This window comes from Ranitomeya variabilis, chromosome 1, assembly GCF_051348905.1.
Source record: "Ranitomeya variabilis isolate aRanVar5 chromosome 1, aRanVar5.hap1, whole genome shotgun sequence".
Taxonomy (NCBI): domain Eukaryota; kingdom Metazoa; phylum Chordata; class Amphibia; order Anura; family Dendrobatidae; genus Ranitomeya; species Ranitomeya variabilis.
In genome coordinates this window covers 797,748,708-797,767,887 of record NC_135232.1, presented here as the reverse complement: position 1 = coordinate 797,767,887, position 19,180 = coordinate 797,748,708, and the positions used below count along the sequence as shown (strand labels likewise).

The following is a 19,180-nucleotide window of genomic DNA, read 5'->3' as shown; positions in this document are numbered from 1 at the left end:
AATAATATAACAAAGTAACAAATTTGAAAAGTTAAATAATAAATACAAAATCGAAAGAGCAGTGACATCTGGAAACCGATCAGGAGGACATACTGCTTTTTCTGAGCAGGATAGGTAAGGAGGGGGGTGTAATGGATAAGAGAACAGACTTCTGGCTAATAATGGCTCGCACTTTGAATTAGTTGCTGGAGAAATCACTCACTTACCAGTCAAAGTCCAACTATGAGCTCGTTAACTCATTTACAGCGGCAGTAAATATAGCCGTCATGTTCATAATCCCTGCACCTTACCTTATTACAATGTTTGCAGAAAATAGACATTTTTGATCAATCTGCTTTTAGTTTTAGCTTTTCAACTGAATCGCTTAGTATCGGATTATCAACTACCATCACACTGAATTTCATAAGTCCTATGGTGCTGCTTATATTTCTGCTTAAAATGTATGCGCCCTCCAGAAAACAAATAAATGTCCGTCTAGCTAGTTATAGTGTTTCCTTACTGTAAATGCCTAGAATAAACTCCGCCAGTCCAACATGTAAGTGATATATGTTATTTTGTTATGTTTCATTTGTTTCGTTACAAGTCAGGGAGGAGATGGGTTACAGTGTCAGAGTATTTAGAGTGGATTTTACCCCTGGACAGCCATAAAATGCAGATAACTGAGTGACTAATGAAGTACTAATGAAGTATTAAGAGGCAACACAAGGCGGATATTACATACTGTGTGAGGATCACGGCAAGCAGTGTATTGGGTTTCTGCTTTGAAGCTCAAAATTTCACAGAAGTAGCTCCTCAATCCTTCACTATGATCACCAGCATAATCGTTTTGGGTTTGCTGTTTGTTATATCCATCAATGCACAACAAGGTAAGTCTTCTGTAACAGACATAGGGACGCAATCAGGCGTCAGTGATTTTTCTCGTAAAAATGGACTGATTTTCATCAGTGTTTGTTCAGTGTCAGTTTTTATCATCAGAAGTGTTTTTTTGCATACAAGAAGTGTTTCAAGCTTCAATCAAACAAACATGAAAATCAGACAGCACACAGATGGCACATGGATGGCACCAAGTGTCTAATTTTTTCATAGACTGCCATTTTCGAGTTTGATCCATGACTAAAATTAAAATTAGATATGCCTCTATGTTTTGGTTTGGCCCAATTGGTATGCAAATATATAAGGTCAAGTTCCATTTTAACAACATGGATAGAACACGTATGTGAAAAAATTATGTCTGAATGATCTCTAATTTTACATGTTTATCACTGGGAAGTCACCATTTTTTTCTGGACTAGTAGTTCGTGATGATACATGGATCAATAAATAGATTTCTGTAACTCACAAATATGATAGACATATATAGAATAACATATTATATTTTACTATTTTGTTTGGCCCCATAATATAATATGGTCTTTCTGATATAACATCATATACCTTTCCTAAGCAATGGGATATTGTACAAGTGGAAGCAGCATTTTGATGTCCACAGCTGTAAAACAATATATTTACAAGTTTTCTATTTTCAATTCTCCAATATATATGGGGCTTATCTCAAAATTTGAGTCTGGGGTTAAATGTAACCGGCTTCATTTATAGCTTTTAATTGTCCTAAATTTTGTGTGGTTTTCAAAAACAAGACAAACGTGATTGTGTATAAGTGATGTTTGTGTGACAACATCAGTAAAGTGTTATAAATGCATCAAACACCATTAAAGTGGATGTAACATCATTCTACTTAAAGTGTTTGTACTAAGTTTAGGCGCATTACCAAAATTCAACAAAAATTGGGAGAAAATCTGCAATTGTCAGACTTTCAATTTTTGTGACCTTAAATGAAGTAGTTATTGAACACAAAATAGTTAATAAATAAGATTTACCATACGGTATGTCTTCCTTACATCAGCTTCAATTTTGAACACAGAAGGGCTTGGAAGAGAAGGAGCGCTATTTGGCTTTTGGTGGAGTACAAATTTGGCTGGAATAGTTTGTGGATGCAATGTCGCATTTGCAGAGCTCTTGAAGTGCCAAAAAAGCAGAAACACCCCATAAGTGACCACATTCTAAAAACTACACCCACCCTAAGTTAATTTAGAGATGTGGTGAGCATCTTGAACACCCAGGTGCTTCACAGAATTGTAAGACATTTGGCCATGTAAGACATAATATTGCTTTAGCTCTATCTTTTGTTTTCACAAGGGGTAACAAGAGATAATAGACCCACAATTTCTTATGAGTACACCATTACCCCATATGTGATCGGAAACTGCTGTTTAGTTACACTACATGAAAGAAGCACCATTTTGGAGTGCAGATTTTTCTGGAATGATTTCATGGCATCGCGTCACATTTGCAGAGCCACTGAGGACCGAAACAGCAGAAACCCTCCCACAAGTGATGCCCATTTTGGAGACTAACCCCATCAAAGAATTGTTCTAAGATTACAGCCAGATTGCAGTTTTCAAGGATTTTCTGGTATTTAAATTGATAATGTGGCATAAGTAAATTATGCTGACTGCATACCTCGTAAGGGATTAAAAGGTGGTAAAATAACAAGGTAAATCAAAAATAAATTTAGTTAAAGGGAACCTGTCACCTGTCACGTCCCCCATGCCCTCCAACCCAGAAGCATTCACTTATTGATGAGTAAATTCCCAGCCTATCCAGCACTGAATAACTTTTTTTGTAAAAATTAAGTTTGTAAAAAGCATTTATATTGTTCCAGTTTGCTATGCTAATTAGGGCTTTGACTAGTTGATGTGGAAGTTAGAGACTAGTCAGCCCTCTTTCCATAACATAGTTTACAAGAGCGGTTGTAGGGGATGTGAAATGTTTGGTGTTCCCTCTTCTACCCGACCCCTTTAAGTGTGCATAATGAATGTTATTAATGTGTTCGTACACAGTGGTACTGCTACACATAAAGTGTATTACCACCATGTACAAGAGTATTGCTACACCCCTTGTGTATTGCTCTTGATATATGTATGCCTTTACATGCACAGAGGTTTGCACACTTTTGATAGGGAAAGAAAGTCCCTGGGCCCAGTATAGTGATAGGGGAGCGTAGTGAAGGAAAGGACAGAAAAGGGACAGAAAGGAAGAAATCAACTGTGATACTTGAAGTGCCTGTATTTCAACAAGATGTGTTGAGTAAAAGAGTTAACATTGAAGTTAACCTGGAGTGTGTCTCCTTTATTGCGGAACCATCTGTGAGGAATACATCCCAGTACAGGGCAAGTCCAGATGGCGCAGAGAGCCAGCTACAAGGTACTGCAACAGAGAGATGTGATCTTATGCAGGAGGGGGTCCAGGGAGTGATACAGGGATTGTTGTCGGGCATGGCTACCTCCCTGGCTCCCGCATCCTACACTTAGCATAGTCGGCAGGATCTCACTGCCCCATATGAAGGTTAAGCAGACGCGGAGAAGAAAGAGAGAAAGACTGGGATTGATGTGACTAACGTGGCAACTTCAGGAGGAATGGATGCCCTGGGGACAGCGAGAAATCTGGATATGACTGTAAATTCACCAAGGACTGACACAACAAAGATGGCGGCCAAGATGACGGTGAGTGGCGCCAAAGAGAGAGACTATTGCTATGACTCTTCGTGGGCGTGTTTGCACTGAAATGGAGCAAAGATCATTTGAGCGACGATTCCGGAGGATGCAACGAAGAAATTAACCCCCATGCCTACTGAAACGACTTGAAAAGAAATGGAAGGAGCGACTGGAAGCGACTACTCCACCATGGAATGGGTGGGGCCCAGAAGAACATCATGGATGCTGCTGTGCGGTGTCATTATCCAATTCGGCACCGGCAAGCATGCATCGGTCCTGTGGCAGTGGAGGAGTGAGCCGCTTCGAGTGGCAATGGCGGCAGCAGAAAGAGCGGGCCTGGTCCGTTCAGCAGAATGTTGCATGGGGAGCGGAGTCCCTACCTGAAGCCGGAAAACCTCGGCGTCTGCTCGAGACCATGTGCCGTCCCAAGGAAGAATGGCGACAAGCCCCAGCGGAGCAAGTGCCATCCCATCCGAAGCCTCCGGGTCCGGAGCCGAGATGTCCATCAAGGCCGGGTGTTGTTGCTGCAGTTCCGGGGCCTTCACATCCACCGAGGTTCAAACCGGAAAGTAGGCCACAGCCGGGACTACTTCTGGAAAGATCCCTCTGCACCACCTCCGCGGAGAGTTCTAGCAACCACAGAGAGGATATGAACAGAGCATGACAGCCGGGGGCAGTGAGTAAACATCCATCCATGTCCCAAGAATACCAGCCTCTTTCCCCACTATCTACATCTGGAGCCCATTCCCGGTCGTTACCCCCTTCCGCCGCTGTCCAACCTGTGAGAGAGGAGTCGGAGTCCAGAGCCACACTACAGCTCACTGGGTGCTGGAGGGGAGGTGCGCCATGTGTCACCAGGCACCCCAGGGAGCCACGGGTCCTGCTCTCCTCGTGGGGGTCCCTTCCTTCACCTAACAGGCCTGGATCACCAGTGTCATTGAACAAAAAAAGAAAAGAAGAGGGAGAAGGAAGTTGGGGCCAAGTTGCGCCAGCCATGAGGTGGCGCTATGGCTGGTCGCTGCACCTATGGCCAGCTGACATATGTGAAAATAGGCCAAGGCTACGGCTTAATTTGCGAGGCCGAGACCTGTCACGGGTTCCTTCTCCGGTACCACACAATCAACAGAGCAAGAGAATAGTGAACAGTTCCAAATTTACAATACTCCCCCCTCATTCACAGGCCAGGAGGGGAGGGTCTCAGGGGCTCATTGTTTCAACAAGCTAGCTCAACATGTCATTAGCATATTAGCAAACAACATTATTCACTGACCCTATGGAGAGATAACAATACAGAACTGTGGGGAGAATATCATATGGCAAATAACAACTCATCCTACAAGATACAGTAACACCATGATAATCAGTAAAATAGAAATATACACAAAAATGATACCCACATAGCATATCACACCATCACAACCTCTCCCCCCTCATAATAAGTGAGCACACCATTAGGTCTACACAGACCTCTGGCCTGCTCACTTTAGTCCACTTTGCTCCACTGTTTATAGTTCCTTGTACAGTGGCAGGGGTTGCAATAATCATGAGCACTTGTCCATAAATTCCCGGGTCCTGGCTTTATGGTCATACCAGGCTTTTTGACTGGACTGGGCCGTTCACTGATGTTCATTAGCCAAGGTAGCTAGCTGGGCGAAACAGTCTCTGAACTCTAGGACGTAGAGAATGATGGACGTTACGGTATCTGCGATATCTCCCTCCAATTGTTTTTTCAGAAGAAGGAGAGGCCCACGGACCTTCTGCTCCCACAAAATGACTTTGCAACTCCCCAATGTCATTTCCAAGGAAGATATCTGCAGGAAGTCCTCCCATAATGCCAATCCAACACAGTTTTTCTCCAAAACCGAAATCCAAAAGTACCAAAGCTCTCTGTATATATTTGTGGACACCCCCTGCCAGGACAATGGGAATTCCCGGGCCCTGGTTAATTGCCTCGGGTCGAACCACACGGGGGTTAGCGATAGTCAGGAATGCCATGTCTCTAAATCCCGACACTTTGTATCCATCAATTAAGACATCCTGCAGGTGGCAATGCCGTTGCTGTGTATTTCTGATAGACAAAGGCCGGAGTCCTTACACTCCAGCAGGGGTATCTATGGTGCCGTGGTCAGTGGTCCACTCTGGTGGGGGTGGTGGTAGCTCTTCCTCAGGTGGGATGGAGTACACAAGATGCACTGGACGAGGTGGGGCTGCGTGGGGCTCCCTCCGAATCCTTGAGGGACAGCCAGACTGCAAATGTCCAGGTTGCCCACACTGGTAACATCTCCTCTCTGTGATACCCCCAGGTCGTGGTCAGAACAGTTGGGGCCCAGGATTGTGAGCTGTGATTGTCATCGGCCTGTGGCTGGGTGGAGGGGCAGATATAATTGGAGGGGGACGGGGCGCGGGAGAAGGCCGTGGTTCATTGTCCAGAAGCCTCCTCCATTGCGGTCGGATAGTAAGGGCTTCATCGGCCAGGGCTGCAGCTCTATCCACGGTGCACGGCGTGCTCTCCCGGACCCATTCCTGTACCTCTGCGGGGCACATGGCAAGAAATTGTTCTATAAGGAACGCCTGTATAACATCTTCCACAGTAAAGGCGTTTTCTGCTTCCAGCCATCTCCGACATGCCTGGGACATCTTATGTGCATACATCCTAAACGATCCCCCCTTGGTGCATTGGAGGTCTCGGAACTTGGCCCTATATGAGTCTGGGGTGATAGCATGGTAATCCAGGATAGTCTTCTTTACAATGTTATAATTCCGATTCCGCTGTGAGTCAATGGTTCAGTAAGCCTCCGCCAGGCTACCGTTCAGGAGTCCCACTAACAATCAACAGAGCCAGTGAAGAGTGAACAATTCCAAGACCTTTATTTAGGCAAAAGTACAAAAGGTCCATATACGCATATACGGTCCACCACACAAAGGATAAAATATCCCAGAACACAAATCCAGTTCAGTTACAGAATAAAAGTCCAACAATCCAGCACAGAGGATAACAGTCCATATTCCCTTCTTTCTCTCTCTGACGTGCTGTGTTCACTTCATAGTTCCAAAACAAGACTGACTTCCCCCCAGCTCCTGTCCTCTCCTTATGTCCAGAAGTCATCAGACAGGTTGGGGTGGTTTTCAGGCCTCCCACACCTGACAAAGGTGCCTGGTGGATTAAGGCACTACAGGGGGTCATTGTTTCAAAAAGCTAGTTCAATATGTCATTAGCATATTAGCAAACAGGTTTATTCACCGACCCTGTGGAGAGATAACAGTACAGGAATGTGGGGGCTGATATCAGATGGCAAATAACAGCCATTCATCAATTGGCAAATAGCTCATACTACAAAAGAACACATGATAATCAGTAAAATAGAAATATACAGAAAATGATAGTCACATAACATATCACACCATTACAATCAGCATGACCATTCCGGTGATTTACATGCTGGAGCACACCTTACACAGTGTCCGGAGTCAGGTGGTGGAACAAGAGGAGGAGGAGGAACAGGAGGAGTCGTATGCGGAAGGGATCATATCTCCAAGGTCAAGAAGGTTGGCAGCACCAAGGCGGCTGGCATTGGAGGCTGGGGGAGAGGGATTACCGAGGGCGCATGGTAGCAGCCAAACTGTTGAGGAAGGTGCAGGAGGCGAGGAAGAAGTGGAAGACGAACTGGCACTGGGCAGAGAGGATGGTACAAGAGTATCTCCAAGTTAACATCGATGCCATGACTGTGGAACTGGACCCTTGCTCATTTTGGGCTTCCACTCTTGAAAAATGGCCTGAGCTCGCCACTTACGCCTTGGAGATCTTGTCATGCCCTGCAGCCAGCGTTCTCTCTGAACGTGTGTTCAGCGCTGCTGGTGGTGTGCTGACAGATAAGTGCACGCGGCTGTCCAGTGACAATGTAGACAGACTAACGTTCATCAAGATGAACAAATCCTGGATCCGCAAGGACTTTTCTACCCCTGTGTCATCTTGGGGAGACTAAAAGCTTGATGATTTTTGAAAATCACCCCACCAACCGTTTTAAAAAACTCTGGCGAAATTGATGCCACTTAAGTGGTGTCTGTGACCGAATTTTTTGAAAAAATGGAGACTCTTTTATTTAGTCCCCTTGCGGAGTTTTACATGACGTTGCCATAGTCAATTCCAGGTGGGTGGGGTTGTCTGCAGAGTTGTTTACTCATACTATGGCCTGGGATTCAGAGGTCTGCTCCAAAGCTTCAGTGTCTGCTAGTCAGCAGAGTAGCCCAGCCACCCACAGCCTGTTTACCTAAGTACTATTTTTAATGGCATCTGGCCCAGGAAATCCTTTTGGGCCTAGTAGAATTTAGTGCTACTCAGCAGCGTACACCACCCATGAAGCAAGCTACACTGCCTGTTTACCTAACTACTATTTTGTAACGGCATCTAGCCCAGGAAATCCTTTTGGGCCTAGTAGAATTTGGTGCTACTCAGCAGCATACTTCACCCATGAAGCAAGCTACACCGCCTGTTTACCTAAGTACTATTTTTTAACGGCATCTAGCCCAGGAAATCCTTTTGGGCCTAGTAGAATTTGGTTCTACTCAGCAGTGTACCCCACCCATGAAGCAAGCTACACCGCCTGTTTACCTACAGTGCCTACAAGTAGTATTCAACCCCCTGCAGATTTAGCAGGTTTACACATTTGGAATTAACTTGGCATTGTGACATTTGGACTGTAGATCAGCCTGGAAGTGTGAAATGCACTGCAGCAAAAAAGAATGTTATTTCTTTGTTTATTTTTTTTTTTAAATTGTGAAAAGTTTTTTCAGAGGGTCATTTATTATTCAACCCCTCAACCCCCCAGAATTCTGTTTGGTTCCCCTAAAGTATTAAGAAGTATTTCAGGCACAAAGAACAATGAGCTTCACATGTTTGGATTAATTATCTCTTTTTCCAGCCTTTTCTGACTATTTAAGACCCTCCCCAAACTTGTGAACAGCACTCATACATGGTCAACATGGGAAAGACAAAGGAGCATTCCAAGGCCATCAGAGACAAGATTGTGGAGGGTCACAAGGCTGGCAAGGGGTACAAAACCCTTTCCAAGGAGTTGGGCCTACCTGTCTCCACTGTTGGGAGCATCATCCGGAAGTGGAAGGCTTATGGAACTACTGTTAGCCTTCCATGGCCTGGACAGCCTTTGAAAGTTTCCTCCCGTGCCGAGGCCAGGCTTGTCTGAAGAGTCAAGGCTAACCCAAGGACAACAAGGAAGGAGCTCCGGGAAGATCTCATGGCAGTGGGGACATTGATTTCAGTCAATACCATAAGTAACGTACTCCACCGCAATCGTCTCCGTTCCAGACGAGCCCGTAAGGTACCTTTACTTTCAAAGCGTCATGTCAAGGCTCGTCTACAGTTTGCTCATGATCACTTGGAGGACTCTGAGACTGACTGGTTCAAGGTTCTCTGGTCTGATGAGACCAAGATCGAGATCTTTGGTGCCAACCACACACGTGACGTTTGGAGACTGGATGGCACTGCATACGACCCCAATAATACCATCCCTACAGTCAAGCATGGTGGTGGCAGCATCATGCTGTGGGGCTGTTTCTCAGTCAAGGGGCCTGGCCATCTGGTCCGCATCCATGGGAAGATGGATAGCACGGCCTACCTGGAGATTTTATACAAAAAAAGGTTGCACTCTATCGTGCCAAAGCATGTCTAATATGAAATACATGAAATTTGAATAGCAAAATGGCTTTTGAACATTAGAAAAATATTTAAGAGACGCTTTGCACAGAATTTGATTTAATCAAATAGTGTGAGCCCATCAACCATCGTCAAGGTGGTCTCATTAAACTGATGGGTACCTGACCTCCCTGTCCAAATGTGAACACTTACCGAAGGCTAATGTCTGTATGCTTGGGTGAATATGGACACCTCTCTCAGCAAAGCCTACATATGGGTTGGCAGGAACCAAGTGTGACTAGATGTAATTAAAAACCAGATGGTGAGGGGAGGAGTGCTCAGTCAGTAAGCTAACATAGAAATGACAGAAAAAAGACTGGCACATCCAAACTAGTGTGAATAGGTGCATACCAGGAGCAGCTACCTCCATATATAATATACAAAAAAAGGTTGCACTCTATCGTGCCAAAGCATGTCTAATATGAAATACATGAAATTTGAATAGCAAAATGGCTTTTGAACATTAGAAAAATATTTAAGAGACGCTTTGCACAGAATTTGATTTAATCAAATAGTGTGAGCCCATCAACCATCGTCAAGGTGGTCTCATTAAACTGATGGGTACCTGACCTCCCTGTCCAAATGTGAACACTTACCGAAGGCTAATGTCTGTATGCTTGGGTGAATATGGACACCTCTCTCAGCAAAGCCTACATATGGGTTGGCCGGAACCAAGTGTGACTAGATGTAATTAAAAACCAGATGGTGAGGGGAGGAGTGCTCAGTCAGTAAGCTAACATAGAAATGTTAACCCCTCGGGTCTGGGGTGTCCACTCTCCCTCCAGCTCTCTCCTTCTCACAGGTGGACTACCGCGTGTTTTCACACTGTGGCGAATCTTTTGGGCCCAGGCATAAGAAGTAATCGAGGTAATGGATAATATGTGTCGCCTTACAAACGTCCATGATGGCACATTCGAGGAAGCAACTAAACGCCTCAAATAGTGAGCAGGATATGGAGCACCCCATGGGCAAACAGCGATCTATGTAGTATGCTCCTTCACTGAAGCAGCCCAATGGGAGGATACTATTCGGAGGCACAGGTAGAACGCCCCCTCAATGTCTGTTTTGGCCTTTAGGGTGCCCCTTACCAACTTCTTGACCCGCCTGATTGCCTCGTCAAAGGAGGTACAGTACATAGTACTGTACTTGGTTCCGCGTCGATGTTGTCGTTTACTGACCTGCCCCTTGGATATGACAAATGGTGGATTAGTCTGAATGTATTGGGTTCATTTTTTGGCACAACTCCCAACGGGGGTACCACTACGTCTTCTAAGGAAAGTGTTCTGAATGGACCCGCCGCCATTCTACCTAAAGATATTTCTTTTTTTATTTTTTTTGTCAAGACGTCTGAGTGTTGGTAGAGTGAGTTTAGATTTTTACTCCAGCCTTTCTTGATTTTAGAAGGGCATGACATGCCTATATCTGTGTCTCCTCCTCCTTTTACTCCTCCACCTCTTTTCTTTTCGCATGACTATATGTAGTTGTGACTTTTCCATGTGTTTGTTGTGTCTTCTGAGCAGTTTGTCAGCTTTTGGACACCTTTTAAGATGTTTTTTATGTGTTTTCCATGTGTTTGTATGTGTTTGTGTTTGCCTGCCATTGGTTTCAATGGGGTTCGACGGTGTTCGTCGAACGTTCGACGAACAGTTCGTCGAACATGTGCCTGTTCGACGAACCGAACCCGAACACTGGGGAGGTGGCTCATCTCTATTGCTAAGTCCTCACAGAGCACCAGACCGAGGAAGATTGACAGTCATCTTGTGTTTCTTCCATTTTCTAATGATTGTGCCACATTGTGCAAAAGTTGTTGCCTTCTCACCAAGCTGTTTGACTATTGTCCTGTAGCCCATCCCAGCCATGTGCAGGTCCACAATTTTGTCCTTGGTGTCTTTAGACAGCTCTTTTGCCTTGGCCATGGTGGAGAGGTTGGAATGTGATTGATTGAGTGTGTGGACAAGTGTCTTTTATACAAGTAATGAGTTCAAACAAGTGTAATTAATACAGGCAATGAGTGCAGAGTAGGAAGGCTTCTTAAAAAAAAACTAACAGGTCTGTAAGAGCCAGAATTCTTGCAGGTTTGTAGGTGATCAAATACTTATTTCATGTAATAAAATGCCAATTAATTTTGTAAAAATCATACAATAATTTTCTGTTTTTTTACTTTTAGATTCTGTCTCTCATAGTAGAAGTTTACCTATGATAAAAATTACAGATCTAACCATCCTTTGTGGATGGGAAAACTTGCAAAATTGGCAGTGTATCAAATACTTATTTTCCCCACTATACAAATGGACACAAGATATTCTAAATATAAACTATGCAGAAATAGTAAGACACATGTTATACCACAACCCTCAACCTATTGTCTCTATCCCCACCATCCTGTAAAATGTAAGCCCGCAAGGGCAGGGTCGTCACCCCTCTGTATCAGTCTGTAATTGTTAGTTTGCCTACTGGAAGTGATATCTGTAATTTGTATGTAACCCCTTCTCATGTTGCTATACAAATAAATAATATATATATATATATATATATATATATATATATATATATACATACAGTATATGTTTATTGTAGTGTGGCAGTGACCCAGTAAAGTTCAAAACAAAATGTCTTTAATGTTCTAAAAATACTCACAAATAAAAACCAAATGGTATCCTCCAGATCGCAGCTGGAGCGTCAAAACAGTCCGTGCCCAAGACTGGATGCCGTGGGCAACTGCACCACCATGTCACACTGATGGGGCACCAGGCGTCCATTGGCTCTGTGTTGACTGCACACATACGCCGGATGTTGCAGAGCAACCTGTTATGCAGCTTGCAAACCAACACTGACACACTCAACCTTTGCTGCAGGGTTTTTAAATGAGATCTGGGGCCAGGACCACTTGTAAGACCCGGCTAGAGAGAGTGATCCACTCCACTACCATCCTGTAGATCATTCCAAAAATAAAAGCCCATGCCGGGTTTTCTTAAATCTGCCTTAGGCAAATAGCTTATCCAAGCCCAAACTTACTTTTATTCTACTGTCTCAATACGCTTCTATGCGCATCCTGGGGGATACATGCCATTCCTCGCATAATATTTCCTTCACTGCCTCACAATATGAAAGTTGAAAAGCAGCACTAGCAAGCAGTATGTGAAAAATGTGTGCCAGATCTTCCAGGCACAGACGGTTCCTCAATATAGAGGTGCTTCTCACAAAATTAGAATATCATCAAAAAGTTAATTTATTTCAGTTCTTCAATACATAAAGTGAAACTCATATATTATATAGAGTCATTACAAACAGATTGATCTATTTCAAGTGTTTATTTCTGTTTATGTTGATGATTATGGTTTACAGCCAATGAAAACCCAAAAGTCATTATCTCAGTAAATTAGAATACATTATAACACCAGCTTGAAAAATGATTTTAAAATCCGAAATGTTGGCCTACTGAAATGTATGTTCAGTAAATGCACTCAGCACTTGGTCGGGGATGCTTTTGCATCAATTAATGCATCAATGCAATGTGGCATGGAGGCGATCAGCCTGTGGCACTGAGGTGTTATGGAAGCCCAGGTTGCTTTGATAGCAGCCTTCGGCTCATCTGCATTGTTGGGTCTGGTATCTCTCATTATCCTCTTGTCAATACCCCATAAATTCTATTTGGGGTTAAGGTCAGGTGAGTTTGCTGGCCATTCAAGCACAGTGATACTGTTGTAGAATGAAATTTCCATCTCCAAAAAGCTTGTCAGCAGAGGGAAGCATGAAGTGCTCTAAAATTTCCTGGTAATCGGCTGCGCTAACTTTGGTCTTGATAAAACACAGTGGACCTAAACCAGCAGATGATATGGCTCCCCAAACCATCACTGATTGTGGAAACTTCACACTAGACCTCATGCAGCTTGGATTGTGTGCCTCTCCACTCTTTCTCCAGAGTCTGGGACCTTGATTTCCAAATGAAATGCAAAATTTACATTAATCTGAAAACAACACCTTGAACCACTGAGCAACAGTCCAGTTCTTTTTCACAGCCCAACACCGTGCAGGACGTTTGGAATTTGCCAAAGAACACCAGGATTGGCAAATTCAGCACTGACGTTCTGTGCTCTTCACAGATGAAAGCAGGGTCACACTGAGCACATGTGACAGATGTGACAGAGTCTGAAGACGCCATGGAGAGCGATCTGCTTCCTGCAACATTCCTTCAGCTTGACCGGTTTGGCAGTGGGTCAGTAATGGTGTGGGGTGGCATTTCTTTGGAGGGCCGCACAGCCCTCCATGTGCTCTCCAGAGGTAGCCTGACTGCCATTAGGTACCGAGATGAGATCCTCAGACCCCTTGTGAGACCATATGCTGGTGCGGTTGGCCCTGGGTTCCTCCTAATGCAGGAACTTGCCAGACCTCATGTGGCTGGAGTGTGTCAGCAGTTCCTGCAAGATGAAGGCATTGAAGCTACGGACTGGCCCGCCCATTCCCCAGACCTAAATCCGATTGAACACAACTGGGACATCATGTCTCGCACCATCCACCAAAGTCATAGACTGTCCAGGAGTTGGCGGATGCTTTAGTCCAGGTCTGGGAGGAGATCCCTCAGGAAACAATGCACCGCCTCATCAGGAGCATGCATAGGCGTTGTAGGGAGGTCATACAGGCATGTGGAGGCCACACACACTACTGAGCATCTTTTCCTTGTCTTGAGGCCTTTCCACTGAAGTTGGATCAGCCTGTAACTTCATTTTCCACTTTGATTTTGAGCATCATTCCAACTCCAGACCTCCGTGGGATATTAATTGTGATTTACGTTGATAATTTTTAGATTTTATTGTTCTCAACACATCCCACTAAGTAATGAATAAAGATTTACAACAGAAATATTTCATTCAGTGATATCTAGGATGTGGGATTTTAGTGTTCCCTTTATTTTTTTGAGCAGTATATATATATATATATATATATATATATATATATATATACCTTGTAAAAAAAGAAAAAAAAAGGGGCATGAACCGCATCTCCAAAAATCATAGGTTGATCTAAAGCCGCTAGGCAAAAATTTATATAACTGAACATGAGGTTTTCAGTTTAACATTCTGATCAGACTGTATGAAGCCCACTGCCATGTCACGGCAAACCTCGTAGTGGATCCTACTGCCCTAACGGAGCGGAGCCGTGCGGCGACCACCGCCACAGCGGCAATGCACCAGCAGGGCAGACGGCCTGTTGCCCTGCAGCACCCATGCTGCAAGACTGAGCCCTCATGACTCCAGACCGCGCCACCCCACCAGCACAAAGCCATGGCAACAATGGCCGCCACACAGCCAAAATGGGCTAGACCCCTTACTTTGCAGTCTCCTGCTAATTTTTGTACAAAGCATTTTCTAGTCTATTTCTTGGACCAGCACTCCTCCCATTTGGCACAGGTGATTTTAATTAGCAGGAGACTGCAAAGTAAGGGGTCTAGCCTATTTTGGCTCTCACTGAAGAGCTGGAGGAAGGTGAGTTTCAGTGCTCCTTTCATTTTGGTGCTGGTGCTGTGTGGCGGCCATTGTTGCCATGGATTTGTGCTGGTGGGTCGGCACGGTCTGGAGTCATGGGAGCTCAGTCTTGCAGCATGGGTGCTGTGGGGCAACAGGCCGTCCGCCCTGCTGGTGAATTGCTGCTGTGGCGGTGGTCGCTGCACGGCTCCACTCCGTTAGGACCCACTATGAGGTTTGCCGTGACGTGGCAGTGGGCTTCATACAGTCTGATTAGAATGTTAAACTGAAAACCTCATGTTCAGTTATATAAAGTTTTGCCTAGCGACTTTAGATCAACATATGATTTTTGGAGGTGCGGTTCATGCTCTTTTTTTTTTGTACAAAGCATATATATATATAACAAGAACTTTTTTGGGGGGAGGGCATCATCCTTTTCTACACTAAACGTAATTTTTTTTTACAGGATTTTATGAGAGCTTATATTTTGCGTAATGAGCTGTATTTTATTTTGCGAGTCGGTATGACAATCAAAGGCAATTCTGCGTTCCCTGTCCATGAAAAATTATAAAAAATAATAAAGCAATTTTCTATTACAGTCGTTACTCACACTATGATATAAAATATGTGTGGAATTTGAAGGATTTTTTTAAAGAAATAATAATAATAATTTAATATATAATTTCAGATTTTTTTCAGATATTTATTTGTCCCACAAGAGTACTTGAACATTTGATCCTTTAAGCGCATTCTTAAAACATTTAAAACAGTTCTGTACTGTAACTGTAATATGCTACATTTTTTATGCAGTTAAAATACGTGGTTTCAAAAACGCACCAAATATTCATTATGGGAACTTAGTCTAAAAGGGATATGATAAATATGAAAATTCCCACTGAAAATGAATTTTGTTCTGGTAATCATATTTGGTTACAGATGTTATGCAAGAATGAATAGCACTGCATATTTTTACAATTAGTTTGCGCTTGGAGATAGGACATTTATGATTACAGTTATTAGAGATTAAAAATGGGGCTTAATGTGAGCTGTAAAATAACAGTTATACTTGTTCAATGAGATTAAATCAAAAGTTTAATGACTGAAACAAATAGATGCACTATTGACATTAGTCACTTTAATTACCTTTTCAAGAGTTGACCTTTTCTAGCTTAGAAACATTCAAGTATAAATTGAAATGTAAAAGTTTTTCCCCTCCTGGTCAAAATTACTGTTATTGTGAACAGTTAAGCAAGTTGAAGATGAAATGATCTTTAAATGTGCTAAAGTTAAAGATTTCACATTTCCTTTGTATTTTAGGCATAAAAAAGATATTGTCATCTTCTACATTTACAAAAAGGAAAATGAGCCAATGCAAAAGTTTGGACATCCTTAGAGATTTGTGTGCTCAGATAGCTTTAATCAAGGTTTCAGACCTTAAGTAGCCTGTTAGGATTATGGCTTATTCACTAGTTCACTGTCATCTTTAGGAAAGGCCAGGTGATGCACATTTTCCAGCTTAAAACCCAGCCTCCTCTAACATTGTGCAAAAACTCAGCCATGGGTTCTTCTAAGCAGCTGCCTAGCACTCTGAAAATGAAAATGGTGGAGGCCCACAAAGCATGAGAAGGCTATAAGAAGATTGCAAAGCGTTTTCAAGTTGCCTTTCAGTTCAAAATTTAATAAAGAAATAGCAGTTAACAGGAACAGTGGAGTTCAAAATAAGGTCTGGAAGAACAAGCAATATTTAAGTGAGTGCTGCATTCGGATTGCTAGAGAGGCAAGTCAGAACCCCAAATTGACTGCAAAAGACCTTCAGAAAGATTTAGCAGACTCTGAAGTTGTAGTAAATTGCTCCAATGTGCAGAGACACCTGCACAAATATGGCTTTCATGGAAGAGTCATCAGAAGAAAACCTCTCCTGCATCTGCACCATAAAATTCAGAGTCAGAAGTTTGCAAAAGAACATCTAAACAAGCCTGATGCATTTTGAAAACTATTCCTGAGGGCCGATGAGGTTGAAATAGAACTCTTTGGCCACAATGATCAAAGGTATGTGTGGAGAAAAAGGCACCGAATTTCAGGAAAAGAACATCTCGCCAACTTTTTAGCATAGGGGTAGATCAATCATGCTTTGGGATTGTGTTGCAGCCAATGGCTTGGAGAATATTTCATGTGTAGAGGGAAGAATGGATTCATTAAAATTATGACAATTTTTTGATGCAAACATAACATCATCGTTAAAAAGCTGATGTTGAAAAGAGGATGGCTTCTACAAATGGATAATGATCCTAAACACACGCCCCAAATCCAAAGCCTAAAATACAAAGGAAATGTGGCATCTTTAACTTTAGGCCTTTTAGCGATCATTTTATCTTCAACGTGCTTAACTGTTCATAATAACGCTAATTTAGACCAGGGGTGCCCAAACTTTTGCATGCCACTGTAACTGAAGTTGAGTTTAAAGTTTCTAAGAAAAACATTTTCGAGATAGTTTAAACATGGGACCATGGTGGTCCTAATATAAAAAATAAAAACCACATAGTCATTTACTAGACCGCTGCCACTCCGCTGTACAGCTACCAGTTATCCTGGACTAACAATCTGCCCTATGACATCTTGGACTCTTTCCCTGGTGTTTGGTGTTTAAAATCTCCTGGGCTATCAGCAACAGTACAAATTCCAGCATCGCCAAGGAGAAGGAGTTGGAGGAGGACATGTCTTTGCTGTGCCTGCATTTTTACTTGCTTGCTCTCTGCTTTACTTCCACAGCACTGCAGGTTCACCTTTGCTATATTCCTCTTAATGCTATATCACCAATATATGCATCATAAGTACATGTCACTTTGCTCTCTATGACGGACATACATGTCATGCTGATCGCACCGTGCCGCATCTGTACTGGTGCGATCAATATAGGATCCTGACTGATATGTTATGATCTGGTGACCTTGGAGCCGCATGAAACTTTCTCTGGAGTCGGTGGAACCTATACTGACCGCAAATCCTGAACTAACACCGCAACTAGAAGTAGCCGTGGGGTGTGCCTAACATACCCTAGACACCTCGACACAGCCGGAGGACTAAATACCCCTATAGATGGAAATAGGAATGCTACCTTGCCTCAGAGCAGACCCCCAAAGGATAGGCAGCCCCCCACGAATAATGACTGTGAGTAGGAGAAGAATAGACACACGCAAGTAGAAAACAGGATTTAGCAAAAGAGGCCACTCTAGCTAAATAGGAAAGGATAGGACAGATTACTAGGCGGTCAGTATTAAAACCCTTCCAAAAATATCCACAGCAGATAATACAAAAAGTTCCACAATCTAACAAAAGACATGGAATGTATATCTGCCACTCCAGAGAATCCAACAAGACTGAGAAAATACTGACACAATCTAAGCTGGACAAGAAAACAGAAAGAATAACACTGAATTGTGAAGCACACAACATGTGTGCCACAGGGAAAAAAAAAACAGACACTTATCTTTGCTGATTTGGCAGAAAGGCAGGAGGAACCAGGCAGAGGTCCTACACCTCCCAACAACAATTGACAACTGGCAAGGACTAATGAATCCTGCATGCCTAAATACCCCAGTCAGCACTGCAATCAGCAGATACACCTGACTAGGACTGCAACTCAGGGTCAACTGCATTACCACCTACAACCACCGGAGGGAGCCCAAAAGCAGAATTCACAACAGTACCCCCCCTTGAGGAGGGGTCACCGAACCCTCACCAGAGCCCCCAGGCTGATCAGGACGAGCCAGATGAAAAGCATGAACCAAATCAGCAGCATGGACATCAGAAGCAAAAACCCAAGAATTATCCTCCTGGCCATAACCCTTCCATTTGACAAGGTACTGAAGCCTCCGCCTCGAAAAACGAGAATCCAAAATATTCTCAACCACATACTCCAACTCCCCATCAACCAAAACAAGGGCCGGAGGATCAACAGAGGGAACAACGGGCACCACATATTTCCGCAATAAAGATCTATGGAAGACATTATGGATAGCAAAAGAGGTCGGAAGCGCCAATCGAAAAGACACCGGATTAATAATCTCAGAAATCCTATAAGGACCAATAAACCGAGGCTTAAACTTAGGGGAAGAGACCTTCATAGGAACATGATGGGAAGACAACCAAACCAAATCCCCAACCCGAAGCCGGGAACCAACACACCGACGACGGTTAGCAAAACGTTGAGCCTCCTCCTGAGACAACACCAAATTGTCCACCACATGAGCCCAAATCTGCTGCAACCTGTCAACCACAGAATCCACACCAGGACAGTCAGAAGGCTCAACCTGCCCAGAAGAAAAACGAGGATGAAAACCAAAATTACAAAAAAAGGCGAAACCAAAGTAGCCGAACTAGCCCGATTATTAAGGGCAAACTCGCCAATGGCAAAAAGGCCACCCAATCATCCTGATCGGCAGACACAAAGCATC

At 43.5% G+C, this 19,180-nt stretch overlaps 1 protein-coding gene across 1 annotated transcript in view; it reads left to right on the top strand.

Annotated features, from left to right (window-relative positions):
* Positions 1-702: 702 nt before the first annotated feature.
* Positions 703-19,180, top strand: part of SMIM24 (small integral membrane protein 24) — a 138,554-nt gene continuing 120,076 nt past the window's right edge. Inside the window, exon 1 of the mRNA XM_077273711.1 lies at positions 703-866. Coding sequence (XP_077129826.1) covers positions 806-866 — 61 coding nt within the window. The 5' untranslated portion in view covers positions 703-805. The remainder of the gene's footprint in view (positions 867-19,180) is intronic.